The 16222-nt window shown below is 41.6% G+C and overlaps 1 protein-coding gene across 2 annotated transcripts in view; it reads right to left on the reverse strand.

The window, feature by feature from the left end:
- Positions 1–12210, reverse strand: part of LOC106575711 (transmembrane protein 131) — a 35848-nt gene extending 23638 nt beyond the window's left edge. For both annotated transcript variants that reach the window (XM_045698007.1, XM_045698006.1), the window contains exons 1-5: positions 11963–12210; positions 10678–10739; positions 9387–9427; positions 3655–3723; positions 1682–1802 (exon numbers count right to left, since the gene is read on the reverse strand). In XM_045698007.1, coding sequence (XP_045553963.1) covers positions 1682–1802; positions 3655–3723; positions 9387–9427; positions 10678–10739; positions 11963–12086 — 417 coding nt within the window. In that variant the 5' untranslated portion in view covers positions 12087–12210. The remainder of the gene's footprint in view (positions 1–1681; positions 1803–3654; positions 3724–9386; positions 9428–10677; positions 10740–11962) is intronic.
- Positions 12211–16222: the final 4012 nt, after the last annotated feature.

Raw genomic sequence — 16222 nt, forward strand, 5'->3', positions numbered from 1 at the left:
TCCCATTGAAAAACACAGGGGTTTAGGAATATTTTGGCACTTCCTATTGCTTCCACTAGATGTCACCAGCCTTTACAAAGTGTTTTGAGTCTTCTGGAGGGAGATCTGACCGAACAAGAGCCATGGAACGGTGATGTCCCATTAGACACCTGGCGCGCTACTTCATGTTGGGTACCCTCGTTCCAATACGTTATAAAAGAGTATGCATTCGTCCACCTTGAATATTATTCATGTTCTGGTTAAAAAAGGCCCTAATGATTTATGCTATACAACGTTTGACATGTTTGAACGAACGGAAATATATTTTTTCCCCTCGTTCATGACGAGAAGTCCGGCTGGCTTACATCATGTGCTAACGAGACGGAGATTTTTGGACATAAATGATGAGCTTTTTTTGAACAAAACTACATTCGTTATGGACCTGTGATACCTGGAAGTGACATCTGATGAAGAGAATCAAAGGTAATGGATTATTTACATAGTATTTTCGATTTTAGATCTCCCCAACATGACGTCTAGTCTGTATCGCAACGCGTATTTTTCTGGGCACAGTGCTCAGATTATTGCAAAGTGTGATTTCCCAGTAAGGTTATTTTTAAATCTGGCAAGTTGATTGCGTTCAAAAGATGTAAATCTATAATTCTTTAAATGACAATATAATATTTTACCAATGTTTTCTAATTTTAATTATTTAATTTGTGACGCTGACTTGACTGCCGGTTATTGGAGGGAAACGATTTCCTCAACATCAATGCCATAGTAAAACGCTGTTTTTGGATATAAATATCAACTTGATAGAACTAAAAATGCATGCATTGTCTAACATAATGTCCTAGGAGTGTCATCTGATGGAGATTGTAAAAGGTTAGTGTATCATTTTAGCTGGTTTTATGGTTTTGGTGACCCTGTCTTTGACTTGACAAAACATTACACACAACTCTTGTAAATGTACTGTCCTAACATACTCTAAATTTATGCTTTCGCCGTAAAACCTTTTTGAAATCGTAAAACGTGGTTAGATTAAGGAGATGTTTATCTTTCAAATGGTGTAACATAGTTGTATTTTTGAAAAATTTGAATTTTGACATTTATTTGGATTCAAATTTGCCGCTCTTGAAATGCACCTGCTGTTGATGGAGTGCACCACGGGTGGCACGCTAGCGTCCCACCTAGCCCCAAGAGGTTAAAAGGCCCACGATGGCGGAATGTTGAGCACATGCCTCTTGTTTTTCAAAAAGTACAAAACCAGCACATGATACCCATAACAGCCAGGTCACATGGTCAGACTGACAGGCAGGGGAATCGGAATGGCCGGATAAATGAGCCTCTGTCCACCGACAAACACAGGGCTTATTCTTTCAGCCTTTGAACAAGCCATGCGTATGCCTGTAGAAGAGGAGACACCTCAAAACAGGCGATATCGGCTGTGTCCCAAACCAAAAGGAAGCTAGCTGCCTACCTGCCTGCTGCCTACCTGTCTGCTCCAAAAGGACCTACATTTGTAGGTAGCACTTTCCTCAGTAGGTAACTGACATTTAAGATGAAATTCGTAGGCAGCATTTTAAGGTGCCTTGGGATTGTGACACGCCAATTTTGACATCCTGCCTTGAAATGCTGCCTCAAAAAACTGCATCTTGTGGAATGGGACACAGCCATAGGGTTATACTTACTAGCTACTCACCCTGTTTTGAAAGAATGATGCATGAAAATGTGCAGTTGTTGCTGATATAGATATCAAGCTTATTTCCTCTGCACTAGGATTGTGCAAATAAACTTTCTCCATTTTTGGCATTCCAACAGGCCTGGGAACAGGAAGAGAAACAATGTTGTGAAAGCAGTCGCACAAACATATAGCTGTCAGAAACACAGCCATCAGAAACATATAGGCCTAATGGGGTTAAATGGAGTCTCAAAGAAAATCTGTTTTATTTCCATTTCCTTGGCTCTCCTAACGGATGTTGATAAAACGATCATGCTCCAGGAGGCCTCTTAACTGTGGAAATACCCAGCAGATAAGAGCACGTTTAAAACGTATCAATGCCAAGTTGTCAAATGATCTGAGAGGGTGATGCACAGAATGTGAATCTCAACAAAGTGACAGGAAGAAAATAAACAGAATAGTTGAATTTGTCCCATTTCACACATGTACAAGTCTGTATTATCAAATTGTATTGGTCGCATACCTAGCAGATGTTATTGCGGGTGTAGCGAAACGCTTTTTAAACTAGGGCTGAGCGATATGGCCAAAATATCATGGTATTTTTCACATTTTTGATGGTATTTTATGTTTTTTTGATTAATAAAAGTTCTCGTTTTGCTTTATGAGTAGTGCGTGACCCTACGGTGGCAAAACATATATTCTAAATGATTTCAATGGGTCTTTCTCCATTCTGATCGTTTTATCCTGTTCTAGTCAACTTCAACCTAAAAAAAATCCATCCATTTCTGCATTTCCTGCACTCATTTGAGATCATTTCCACACTGCCTTGATATGGGCAAAAATACTAGGCCTTATTTTTAACCAGATGTTGCAATTGTGATTTAGATCAAAACACTTGGGTGAACTTTTGGAATCGTGGAAATAGAATGTTTATTATAATTCTATAGTTAGAATATAAATAATAGTGGGCACTTTGAATACAGTGTTGTTTGACATGACAACATTTGAAAATGCCATGGACGAGTTATTGTGACAGGGTAGGAACCAAAGTGATGTTCAGTGTTTCCTAGGGGACCCTATAATCTTTGGCTACATTAAAATCTTTATTCATATAGCCAACGTATTCATGCTTTGCCTATTCCTCTTTGATTTAGAAGATACTGTTGCACAAACAACATGCTGATTTAAGTCTCCACCAGTACTGGTATCAGGCTGTATTAGCTAGCTACGTTTGATCTGACTCAGTACTTTTATTAACTGGCTAACACGATTTAGCTTAAGTTGCTAAGAAAATACAAACTAGCTGTTTGCAGATGTAAGAAACAAACGAATAATGTAATTATAGAACGCTTGTGGATTTATATTAAGATCAAAGTGGCAACATCGTTGTCATCAACATTGTTGCATATTGTGCGTTGACCATGCAGTCTGAACGAAAGTGTCGTGGTCAAGCAACAACAAATGCGGTCCTTGAGTGACAGGGGGTGGGACTAGGTCTGTGTGGAAAGCAGCATGGAGAGAGAGAGAGAGAGATGACTCAAGTAGAGGAGTAAACTATAAAAATGGACGTTACACACGGCGTATCACATTTAACAAACCAAACATTCAAATACAGTTATAGAAGGTAAAGTAAACACCCAAACCGGTCCGTGCATAAATACCGGTATATAGGAAAATACGGTCTACCGCCCAGCCCTATGTTAAACACGTGTGAATTGGAAATGTGTTTTTGTTACATAACCCAACTCTCCCTGAGACACCCTCGGACAATGGGGTGAGACACCGTCGGCGAGTGGGGTCACGGCCAGGGTCTGCCATTATCAACGGCGACCCAGGAGCAATTAGAGTTAAGTGCCTTGCTCAAGGGCACACTGACAGATGGCTCACCTTGTTGGCTTGGGGATTCGAACTAGCTACCTTCACGGTTACTGGCCCAACGCTCTAAGCGCTAGGCTACTTGCAGGTGTATCTGTAGCTAGAGGAAGTTAACTCACTGTTCATGGAAGTCCAGCATTGGCGGCTCAAAGCGTATGGGCCTGCTGTTCCCTCTCTGTAAGGGTGAGCTGTGGGAGAAAAAACAGGAACCATAGTGAGGAAGAGAAGGGAAACAAGGACGGCTTTTCATCCATGCTGCAGTCCTACTTCCTATTGCCTAACGCTCATGTTCCAGGAGGAGTGTTTGTGTGTGTAACGCAAATCATGTTAACATGTAAAAGTTCAGGGCAACCGCCAAAACAAGACAGGAAACCTGCCAAACCTGCTTTGCAAAAACAAGTGATCTACTGCAAGGTTGCTTCCCCTATATAATTTTGACTGACTATGACTACATATTGTAATTTCCCCCAAAAATAGTTTTTGCAAAGATAATTGAAGTCAGAGATATGCATTAAACAGATGTGTCATTGCATGTGTATTCAGCTCAGACAAACAAGATCTTTCCATGAGAAACAAGGCACCCAAAAGGGAAACCGCTCCCTGCACACGCCACAGACAGTATGACTTCACTGAACAACACGTATAAGCCGACAGCACACAGGCCATAAAAAGGTGTCACTGTGGATCCATGACCAATGTTATGCAACGTCAGGAACTCATTTGCTTCTTAAGTAGGAGTGCAACAAGGAATATATGTTTTTATTATTCCTTGGTTTCCAAGGCCTACACTTGGAATACAAATTAACTCTATGAAGTCATAGTTGTACATTAGAACTTAGTTGTGCTACTACTGTGGTCTTGTGTGCTCTAAGAGAGCAAGGCGGAAAAGAACTGCACATGCTCTTAATGTCGCTATGGGAGATTGACCTTCAGCTGGGTAAATCACACACACCCCTCTGTCTGTGTGTGTTTGTGTGTTTACAGAGCTATACAACCAACCAGACCTCTCCCAGAATGACTCCTCCACTCCTGCATTTTGCAGCGTTTATAATTGCGTTTGAACATACATTTGCAGGTGGCGAACAATGCAGACGGTGTTCAACTTATATTAATTGTAGATTACATTATAAATAATATGAACAGAGGTAGATTCCCTGTAGTTTTCCCCCTATAGCTTTAGAGTACAAACAAAGCCACATCATGTGTTGTTTAAATGGTCATAATGGGCCACTGACTGACTGAAAAAGGCCCCCGTGTAACAGCCAATCAATCACTCTAAATTCTTGAGGTTTCAAAACGCAAATACTAAGACATTGCTTTTCTGCGTGGCGTGCATTGGCCAACTTCTGATGTAGACTGAACGCTTAAAAAAAAAACTGTCAGCAGATAGATGGGACGCTTGGCGGTGTTAGTTCGCCGTGGGTGGAGGAGAGGTGCGAAGTTTAGCCTATAAAAAAAGATGCATCGTCAGTCAGCATCGTGACTAAAAAGCCACAAGCCATTTCCTGTTCCAACTAAGCAACTGAACAACGCAAAAGTCTCTTCTGAATATTATAGACATTGTCTAGAGAACTTTAAACCTGATGAATGCTGGCCAGGGGATAAAGTGAATCTGATAATGAATCTTCTGCATATTGTAGAGAAATGTAAAAGAAAGCTAAATGATACTGGCTGCTAGCCAGAAGAGGTGGAACCATGATAAATAGACACCTACTGCATTATATATAATAACTGGTGTGACGCCTAAGCAACGGAAAGACAAAAATAAAACAGAGAAAGGTTAATAAAATTAAGAAAACAGATTAACCACGTGTTACTAAATCTAATCTTGGCTTCAACACGATGCTGACTAGACAATGAATAACTGCTATTTACAAGCTGAACACAACTCGTCATCTGGAGAGGAAATACACAAGCCGCGGTGTTATTTCATGCTTTTGCTGGTCAATCAGTCCTTGGTGTTGTGGACAGAAACCTCAAGTCAAAGTGAAAGGAAAATTGCCAGGCTTGCGTATTTAACTTGTCTAGTTAAATAAAGGTTAAATAAAAGTTAACCATGGGGGCTCTTTCAACTGAATCGAAACTGATCTAAATAGCCAAAGCAGAACTTTGCTAAATTGCTAAATCTGTAGTGCTGGAAAAGTTGTGTCTTGATAAACCATTTGTGAGATAATCTTCAGAGACTGATGACGAAGTGCAAACACGGCATCTCAGCTGTTAGAAACAGTAGACCAGACACTCCAGTGTGTAATAGAACAGGCACCTGCAGCCATACCAGACAACCACAACATAAGGCTCTTCTGAGCACCGCCTGCATCCTCATACACACATGCTGCCCTGGAGTCAGGACATTAACCTTCATAATCAAGTCAGACTTTAAAAAGGCACATGCATACAATAACTAACAACGTACATTTTCGCTACAAAATCCATTCACCACCTTGCTTTTCCATTTGTATTGATCTCTCAATTGAATTCCTTGCTCTTCAAGCAATTCACTTTATGCAGAGAGACCCTTCAGTGCCATTCCATTTCATTTTGTAATTAAATGAATTTCTATACCTTTGAGACATCACTTCCTTCAACTGGGTTATACCAACTTCCTCCAATCTAAGTACTGGTTTAAGCCAACACTTCTAGATAAGAGAGCTATAAACGTAATTGCCCTTAGGGATGTTTACACAAACAATGGAGAGGAATCAAGTCAACTAAGAGGACAAAGGTGAACAGAGAGGGAGGCGTGAGGGGACTCCATTGACATCGATATGAGCTGTTGCTATTAGGGTCTATCAGAATGAATACATAAAAATAAAATGCAACATGTAAAAAAAAAAGTGTTGGTCCCATGTTTCATGAAATGAAATAAAAGATCCCAGAAATGTTCCATACGCACAAAAAGATTATTTCTTTCAAATTGTGTGCACAAATTAGTTTACATCCCTGTTAGTGAGCATTTCTCCTTTGCCAAAATATTCCATCCACCTGACGTATATCAAGAACCTCATTAAACAGAATGATCATTACACAGGTGCACCTTGTGCTGGGGACAATAAAAGGCCACTCTAAAACGTGTAGTTTTGTCACATAACACCCCAGACGTCTCAAGTTGAGGGAGCATGCAATTGGCATGCTGACAGCAGGAATGTCCACCAGAGCTGTTGCCAGAGAATTTAATGTTAATTTCTCTACCATAAGCGGCCTCCAACGTTGTTTTAAAGAATTTGGCAGTACGTCCAACAGGCTTCACAACTTAATTCCCAGTCTGGTGAAATCCATATATTTGGGCCAAATCAATTTATTTCAATTGACCGATTTCCTTAAATGAACTGTAAGTCAGTAAAATCTGAATGGTGTGTGTTGTTCCATTGTCATATAATTGGTACATTAACTATCAACATAGGATTAAAAATAGTTATCCAGACTGCATTTTGGCAACGTGTGTGTGTGTGTGCGAGAGATAGAGACACACACACACACACACACACACACACACACACACACACAGAGAGAACCAGTCAAAAGTTGATACACCTACTCATTCCACCTACTCAACAGGTATGCCTTGTTAAAAGTTCATTTGTGGAATTTATTTCCTTCTTAATGCGTTTGAGCCAATCAGTTGTGTTGTAACAAGGTAGGGGTGGGAATACAGAAGATAGCCCTATTTCGTAAAAGACCAAGTCCATATTATGGCAAGAACAGCTCAAATAAGCAAGGAGAAATGACAGTCCATCATTACTTTAAGACATGAAGGTCAGTCAATCCGGAAAATGTAAAGAACTCTGAACGTTTCTTCAAGTGCAGTCGCAAAAACCAAGCGCTACGATGCAACTGGCTCTCATGAGGACCGCCACAGGAAAGGAAGACCCAGAGTTACCTCTGCTGCAGAGGATAAATTCATTAGCGTTAACTGCACCTCAGATTGCAGTCCAAATAAATGCTTCACAGAATTCAAGTAACAGACATCTCAACATCAATTGTTCAGACGAGACTGCGTGAAGCAGGCCTTCATGGTCGAATTGCTGCAAAGAAACCACTACTAAAGGACATCAATAAGAAGCGACTCTCTTGGGCCAAAAAACACAAGCAATGGACATTAGACCGCAATGTCTCTGTGAGACGCAAAGTAGGTGAACGGATGATCTCCGCATATGTGGTTCCCACCTTGAAGCATGGAGGTGGTGGTGTGATGGTGCTTTGTTGGTGACACTGATTTATTTAGAATTCAAGACACACTTAACCAGCATCTCTACCACAGCATTCTGCAGCGATACGCCATCCCATCTGGTTTGTGCTTAGTGAGACTATCATTTGTTTTTCAACAGGACAATGTCCTAAAACACAACCCCAGGCTGTATAAGGGCTATTTGACCAAGAAGGAGAGTGATGGGGCTGCATCAGATGACCTGGCCTCCACAATTATTCTACAATGTAGAAAATAGTAAATACTGAGGAGAGATCCCTCTGTGAAACTTACTAAAACTCACATGATCCCATCCACCATAATAGTCTCTGTTAGTTTCAGAGCAGATGAAGGAAAGTGATAAAGGTGGAGTAAGACACTTTCAGACCAAATAGATTCGTGTGAAGGAGCCATTAAAGCCCTGGAGAGAAGCACTCAAACATCCTAACCAAGGCCTGTGCTTTGGCTATTTTTACACTAATAGATTTTTACACCTAAACAGACCTAGGGCACACACGTCGTCATGGGAAAGAAATCCTGCTGATGTTGACAATCGCCACGATGACGTGCTGCACCGTGGCCTTCCATCCCATCCATGTTTTCTGATGTGGTTCTCATGATGATCTGACCGACTTATTATGTCACGCCACATGTAGTTCTGCCTGATGGGCGTGTGCCGCCGGTGTGGAGTGCACTGTGCAGATTGAGTTAGTTTGTGACCCTAGCACAGAAACACACAGATTGCCAAACAATCCCTGGAAGCCTGTTTAGTTCACCTGTGTGTGTGTGTGTGTGTGTGTGTGTGTGTGTGTGTGTGTGTGTGTGTGTGTGTGTGTGTGTGTGTGTGTTTACTTAAGGAAAGAGACAGGCCTCTGATCTGGAGAAACCTCATTGGCTGAGGGTGACGGTTAACCTGGCCTGAGGAATGCAAGGCAGGACACACTGATTATTCAAGAGGATTAACATGTTTCAGACCGGTTCTTCTAAATGCCACCAAGGTTAAGTGTAGCGAACTGCCACCTAGTTTGGCTGAAAGCTTCATAACCGAGGTATAAAAGGGGGAACGTATTCACAGGGTGAGACTTTATGGAATCCACTTCTCTTTTTTAACGATGATGTCTGTCCACATGCTATGTAAACCTAGTCCCCTCCCGATGTGATCCTAACACTGCCTTGATGCAGGGGGGCTCTGATTGAGCCTCCTGAAAACTCTTAACATCCCTCCACTGTCTCCATAGTGACTAGGACACACACAGACCCACACCCTCCCGTCGTCTACCTCCAGTGAAACCCAGCAGCCAGTCGACCAGCTCCACCTCCCAGCAGCCAGCCAACCAGCCCCACCTCCAAGAGCATGACTATGTTGATGGAAATGAGAACAAGGTGTGGCAAACGGAGGATCAGTCTCCTACGAAGCTAAGCCGCTACATATGGAATTGGCTAGCAGCCATAAAGACTCAGGCATAGATAAGCTGAGTAGAGATGTGATTCGAATGCCAGGGTTTACCATCCCATTTAGAGTCTATCTATCTAGGTACGACTGGTGTTACATAAGGATGTTTAATGAATTAAGTGTTTACAGTCATTGTGGCCTGCAACAACAAATATGGTTCTCTCAGAGACAGTCATAGGTGCATTCAAATATAATAAAAAAAATATACATCATACCTTTTTTGATGATATGAACCCAGGTGAAGGTCAGGCTCTATCTGTAAAACAAAAAAAAAAATCAATTTCAGGTAACCCTCAGATGAGCACCAGGCGATCTTCATAGCTCTAGTCTGACATGACACGGCTCAAAATGTAGGAACAAAAAGAAAGTTATCCCACTCCTAATGATATCATCAGAACAAACATCCAAGTCTAGATGCAGAAAGTCGAAGGCAAATAAGAAAGTAAGACGTGCTGGTGCATGCAAATTTGAGCAGTACTGACATGATGATGATGTCATTTTAAAATGTTTTATAACAGCAGTCAAACAGAAGTGTTTCCACCAAAGGCCTTGTCTGACACCCATCAATTGAACCCAAACCTGGTGCCCAATTTGCATTGGATTCAGAATGTGCTGTATTAACTCTATATCCACCTCACTGCTAATTGAAAAATCATATTTTGCACTAGTGATTCAAGCATCAAAACCAGCAAAAACTTAACGTCTCTGACTATGGACCTCCTTCAATCAAACCGGCCTTTGCCATGTTTATGCATCATCTCTATTTACACAACTACTGCCCTTGTTCATCTAGGACCATTTAACCTGTGAAGTGGTGGCAGTCTACCTGTTGTTTCTTACCATTACCTCAACTTTTTTGCAATTCTAGGCCTATTTGACCATAGATAAAGAGGGGATGTTTATCTACTATGCAAACACTCCACAGGGGGGTTTAAATGAGTTGAGCCCTCAACTAATCTGTTAAGGCCAATCAGCACAGGCAGGCGAGGTGCTCAGGTGAACAGTGGTGGAGAGAGGAGGGGTGACTGACTTTCAGAGCAGTGACATGTGGGATGGACAGTGGATACAAAGATGTGCTGACCCCGCCAGGCCGACCAGAGCTAACTAGCCTCTATAAACAGTGACATGTTTGTAAACTGTGATATCTGGGTAGTATAACTGTCAATAATGTCCTTTTGGACATCTCACAAGTCCTGGCTGTGGTTTGTCTCATCTGAAACAGTGAACAGCACACGACCAAGGACACCCGATAAAGGCTAACCACAGACTAAGTGGGTAAAAATACATATAGCAGAGAAAGTGAAAGTTACAGCTTTAAGAAGATACTGATCTCATCTTAATTTTTACAGCGATTATACTTGATTTCACAGGCTGCTATTCACCTCGTGTTTACTGAGTAACTACATAGTAGCATGATAGTGTGTTCAGCTGTGCATGTTGTATAGGGAGGGTCATGTGCCTGTCTGTGGTCACTAGGAGGGGAGTGTAAGGAAACAGTGTCTTTACCTGCAAGAGGCCTCCCTCACCAAAGTGAAGTACCTCTAAGATTGTGTCTGATTGGATGAATGCTGTGGAGACACAATTTGTCAACAGTTATTAAAAGACCCCCCATAATTACATTCTGCAGGAAGTGGCAGAGTTGACTTGACAACCGTAAACACAGCAGAAAACAGATGAAAATATCCATGTCTCTGTTATTGGTAGGGTGTGTTAAGTGTGCATATAGGTCACCATTTTCAGTGCATTCCTTAAACATGTCATGATTATGTTCAGCAATGCAGAAAACAGCCATACTTTAGACAGGAAGCATTTCAACTGTGGCATTTAAACTCAACCCACCACTGCTTCACACATTGAAACTGCTGGTGGAAACAGTTCTCCTTTTCACCCTAGCTATAGGCTACATTTTTAGTTTTCAATGTTACAGTTCATTGGATATGGAAGGTGTACTAGCAAACGAATGCTTCCCTAAACAACTGTAGCCATCTAGCTAGCTACTGTGTTGTTTATCCTAGTGAGAAATGGGCTTAATTCTGACTGTATGAAACATAACGTTACTAGGATAGCTAGCTAGATAGTGGTTTGCTTTGCTAATAAGCTAAGAAAAAATGTTAACCTGCTAAATGAACACACCTAGTAAGCATGTCGTTGCACTGTACTCCAGTCCATGATGTATATAATGTGTAGCTTATATATAAAATGACAAATCAATTAACTTGAACTTGTCGGTCTTGACAAACTAAAAATACCACTTATTTCCTGGTTTAAAAGAACAGCTAAACCAGTGTGACAAGCACTAACATTAGCTACGTGAAGGTTGATGACAAGTTACTCAGGACTAGCGATAGATATCCAAATGATTACGTTAGCTAACTAAGTTCAGGATAGTCAGTGAAACATGACTGGAGCTAGCAAAACAATTGAGCTAGCTACGTTAGTTAGCTAACGTTTCCGCTTGAAATCTCAAGGGCCACTTTAGCTAGCTTGGGTAACGACGTTACCGACACGTTAAAGAAGCGACTGGACTGGTTAGGAATGTGTGACTATATTAACTAGCTAGTTTGGTCATAATGCAACCAAGTATTACATTTAGCTATTGAGCCATGTCCTTTACTAAGCCAGTCCAAATACAAGCCGACACCCCCCTCAATCACTGGACACCTTGGCTCTAGTCTTGAACACAGGCTAACGTTAGGTCGTTAACGGTAGCTAAGCTTGCTAGCTTACTAGCTAGCAATAGTACACTTGCTGGCTAAATGTAGCGAAAAAAATGACAACTAAAAATACAAACCTTGTTTATTTGCCTGAGCTATATGAAAAAGTGCAAAAAATAAAACACGAAGATATCCGAAACAAGACGTTTTTCCCCTCACTGGCAAGTGAAGGAAACTCGGTGTTCTTTCTGCTTGCGCCATTCTTCTGCTCTGACTGCATCACTATGATCGTGTGCTCCTAGCTATAAACATTGAGCGCAAGCAGTGACACGAGGAAACTTTGTGGACACTGTGAACAGTGCAGTTGGCACTTGGCAACAGCACAAGAGCAAGTACTTTGGTCTTTGCCCCTCGACCTTATCACACGTTTTAGTGTTTTTACATCCTTCATTTCTATTTTCTATTTCACTTGCAACAGTCATAAAAGTTATGTTCCATGTTCATACATAATATTTTTTATCAGCAGTTCCAGACTTCATAGATTTCACTTTTTTTAAATTATAGCAGTTAAATGTTTAACGTTTTGTTAAGACTAGACAGGCGCTATGTATAACGTGTCTTTTCTCTTAGCAGACACCATCTCTATCAGTTCACATGACAGACAGGAATTTTTAGACACAGGTCAGGCATTACTAATGCATTATGAATATCTGATTATCATCCTTACGCGTTGCTTTTCATTAAAATGATGGATGAAGATCAAGTGGAATAATACATTTCAACTCCAGAGGGCAGCAATGCTACATAATTTCCCAATCAAATTTCAATATCCCCAAATAAAGTTAGCGAGAATGGGGAAAAACACACTCACAATATATTTGTATGACCCAAATGACACCATAACCCAATGACGCCATCAAATCCAAGTTATAATGTATGACACACTTTAATACACTAAAGTAAATGTACCTCATATCATCTGTGACTCCTTCCCTGAGTTTATTTGAAGGGAGCAACAATCAGCATGCAGACATTCAATTTGTTTTGCTGATATATGGCCAATTGTTTTCCGTGCAAGGTCCATATGCCCTAGTGCTGGGTCCTAGGGGAGATAATACAGGCCCCCCAGGACACAAAGGTGTTCCTCTACCTTGACAACTGCACAGTTAGTAGGGCAGATCAGGGACCCAGTGGTGTGAATGGAGTGAAGCGAAAGATGGTTAAGCAATTAGAAATGCACATGGGTTTAGCAATTATTGTTGCGTTTACCCACAACACACTAAAATAAACAACTGCCTGGAGGCCAGTGGAGGTTGCTGAAGGGAGGACGGCTCATAACAATGGCTGGAATTGAGTGACTGGAATGGTATCAAACAGTGTTTAATATGAGCCGTCGTCCTCTCAGCAGCCTCCACTGCTGGAGACATACAGGATGGTGATGGGTTAGGCTTTACAGCACAGGGCAAGTAGATAACAGATTATGTAGATAACAGATCATGAATTTGATTGATCCTCAGTGATAAAAAGCAAAAATGTTTTGTTCATCATAATAATTTATATTATGCCACAAATGTTAAACTTTATGACCCGCCATCTGTATAAAATGTTAAAATAAATAAATAGGTGAGCCAACAATGAAGCATAATATCTAACAAATGGTTATTGTTTTACAGACACCCAGTACTGTAGTTCTCCAGGAGGACGGTTGGCCACCCCTGACCAACCTGTGGGTCTTTCCATTTTACTAAACCTGCAAAAGTGGATTGAGCCTATGAGATAATATGAAGAAACCCAAAGGAAAAGCCATGCCCTCTTCACTAATCCCAATTTACATACTCTCATGTTAACAGTCCTGTCTAGATCTGGCTGAGGATATGCACTAGATTTTATGTAGGCACTTTAATGTAAGATGTCCATGAGTGTCCTGAAAGGTGTCTGCCAAATCATATGTATGATTATTATTATTATTATATCTGGGGTATTATACAGAGACTTTACTATGAATGTCTTAGTTCCCTGATGTGTGTCCTTTGTGAGTCTTTGAATGTGTGGTTTGGTTAACACATTTGGGGTCTTATGTGCGTAGCCCATGTGTAGGGATGTTTATTAGGTACACCGCCCCATTCGCGAAAATGGTTGGCTTCTACAGACAGTGAGTCACGTGGCTTTGGCTAGCTATAAAAAGCAGGCAGACAGGCATCGAGGCATTCAGTTACTGTTCGATTGAAAGTTAGAATGGGAAAAACTAGTGACCTAAGCGACTTTGAGCGTGGTATGATCATCAGTGCCAGGCACGCCAGTTCCAGTATGTCAGAAACGGCCGGACTCCTGGGCTTTTAACACACGACAGTGTCTAGAATTTACCAAGAAGGGTGCGCGAAACAAAAAACATCCAGTCAGCGGCAGTCCTGTGGGGGAAAATAACTCGTTGATGAAAGGTCAAAGGAGAATGGCAAGAATCGTGCAAGCTAACAGGCGGGCCACAAACAGGCAAATAAAGGCGCAGTACAGGCATCTTAGAACGCATAACTCCTCGGTTCTTGTCACTCACCTGGTTCCACTCCTATCAGCTAAAAACAAAAAGAAGAAGCCCCAGTGGGCACACTATCAACAACACTGGACAATTGAGGACTGGAAAAGCATAGCCTGGTCCGACAAATCCCAGATCCTGTTGCGTCATGCTGATGGCAGAATCAGGATTTGGCGAAAAGCAGCATGAGTTCATCGCCCATCCTGCCTGGTGTCAACGTTACAGGCTGGTGGCAGTGGTGTAATGGTTTGGGGAATGTCTTCCTGGCACACGTTAGGTCCCATTGAGCAATGTTTCCATGCCCCAAAGAATTCAGGCTGTTCTGGAGGCAGAGGGGTCCGACCCGGTACTAGGTGGGTGTACCTAATAAACTGGAATATATGGAAATACTAGGAAATGCTCCAGGACAGCAGTGTATGATTTGTATTGGCCTGTTTATTCCAGCATAAAGAGATGTTTAATTGATCCCTCAGCACATTGACAATGACGCCTAGGATGGAGTGAATCATTGGTATCATGGTTAGACACACAATCTCACAAGATCAATGATTTCTCATGTGAGAGAAAAGGAAGTGGCTCCTCCATATTAGGATACATTTGGATATTTTGATAAACTGTATTGTGGGAGACCCTGAAGATCACCCTGAAAACTCTTCTTGATAACTTCTTCCCTGCTGACTGCAGTTGTCATTGCCTCTCTCGTGAATGTCCAAATACCATCAAAAGATTAGAGGCAATCTCCTTTGTAAGTACTAATCCCACAGTGACAGTGACTGCAGTCTGGCCACAAGGAGGCTTTTGGAGTACACAAGGTTCAAACGTAAAGACAAATAAAACACAAACAAAAAGACTTCAAGACAATTTCAGTCTATGGACTCTGAACCTCCATCTATGCCTCTAATATTACATCAGTGTAGATTTAGTCTACTATTTGAAGAGGGTGCCTGGTACAAATGCATGTCCCACAGTCACACAATCACTTTTCTGGCCCTTTATCTAACGTTGTATGGACAGTAAACACCTACATCTCACAACCAACAGGACAGGTCATGCAGTTTCTGGAATTGTTGTTGGACAGAATTAGCCTTTTATTAATGACTGTTAATTCAATGTCTATTTCTGAGCCCTTGATAAGTATTTATAGCTGTGGTAGTGGAGAAGCACTCTCTGAACAACTAATTAATTGCTTTACTCTCACGTTCATTCGGGTGCCTCTGCGGTTCCTTAAGTCCGTCATGACAAGCACTGACTTAACACTTGGACCAGGGAAACACATTAGTGGATCTAGGGACATGCTGGAGTCTTAAATCTAAGATTAGAACTTCTGTTCTACAGATGGAGGACGGAGGATTTCCCCTGTGTCTTCTCCTCTTTTCCCAGGTGGATGGGGCCTCTGTGGCCATGCAGTAGAGCAGCCTAGTGGGTGAGACATTCTGAACATCGGTGACATCTCACAGCAGCTCATGGCCCAGGCTGTGCTGAAGGAAAGAAGAGCCCCAACTGTGTCCTACCAAGCTAAGGGCAGAAAATGGCACTTGGCTCTTCCTGTATTTGTAAACTGTAGGTAAACTACCTGCCTGATACGACACAATACCAATCACCCAGTCCTAAATCGACCCCTACCCACAAGACACTTGTGTAGATATGAATGGAGTGGATAGGTGTCTGGAACATTATAATATTTTCACCTTGTCCTCTGATAGGCTAGGTGGAATTTACCCCATATTTCGACCACTTATCCAATCCGGTAGGGGACATTTCTTGTTATCTGTCATTATGCAGGTGAGGAGCAACACATAGCACATCTTTCAGTCCCAACGGAGGAGCATTGTTGCTAAGTGGGAGTCTAGGGACTCATTTTCAAGAA

Source organism: Salmo salar, chromosome ssa16 (assembly GCF_905237065.1).
Source record: "Salmo salar chromosome ssa16, Ssal_v3.1, whole genome shotgun sequence".
Classification (NCBI taxonomy): Eukaryota; Metazoa; Chordata; class Actinopteri; order Salmoniformes; family Salmonidae; genus Salmo; species Salmo salar.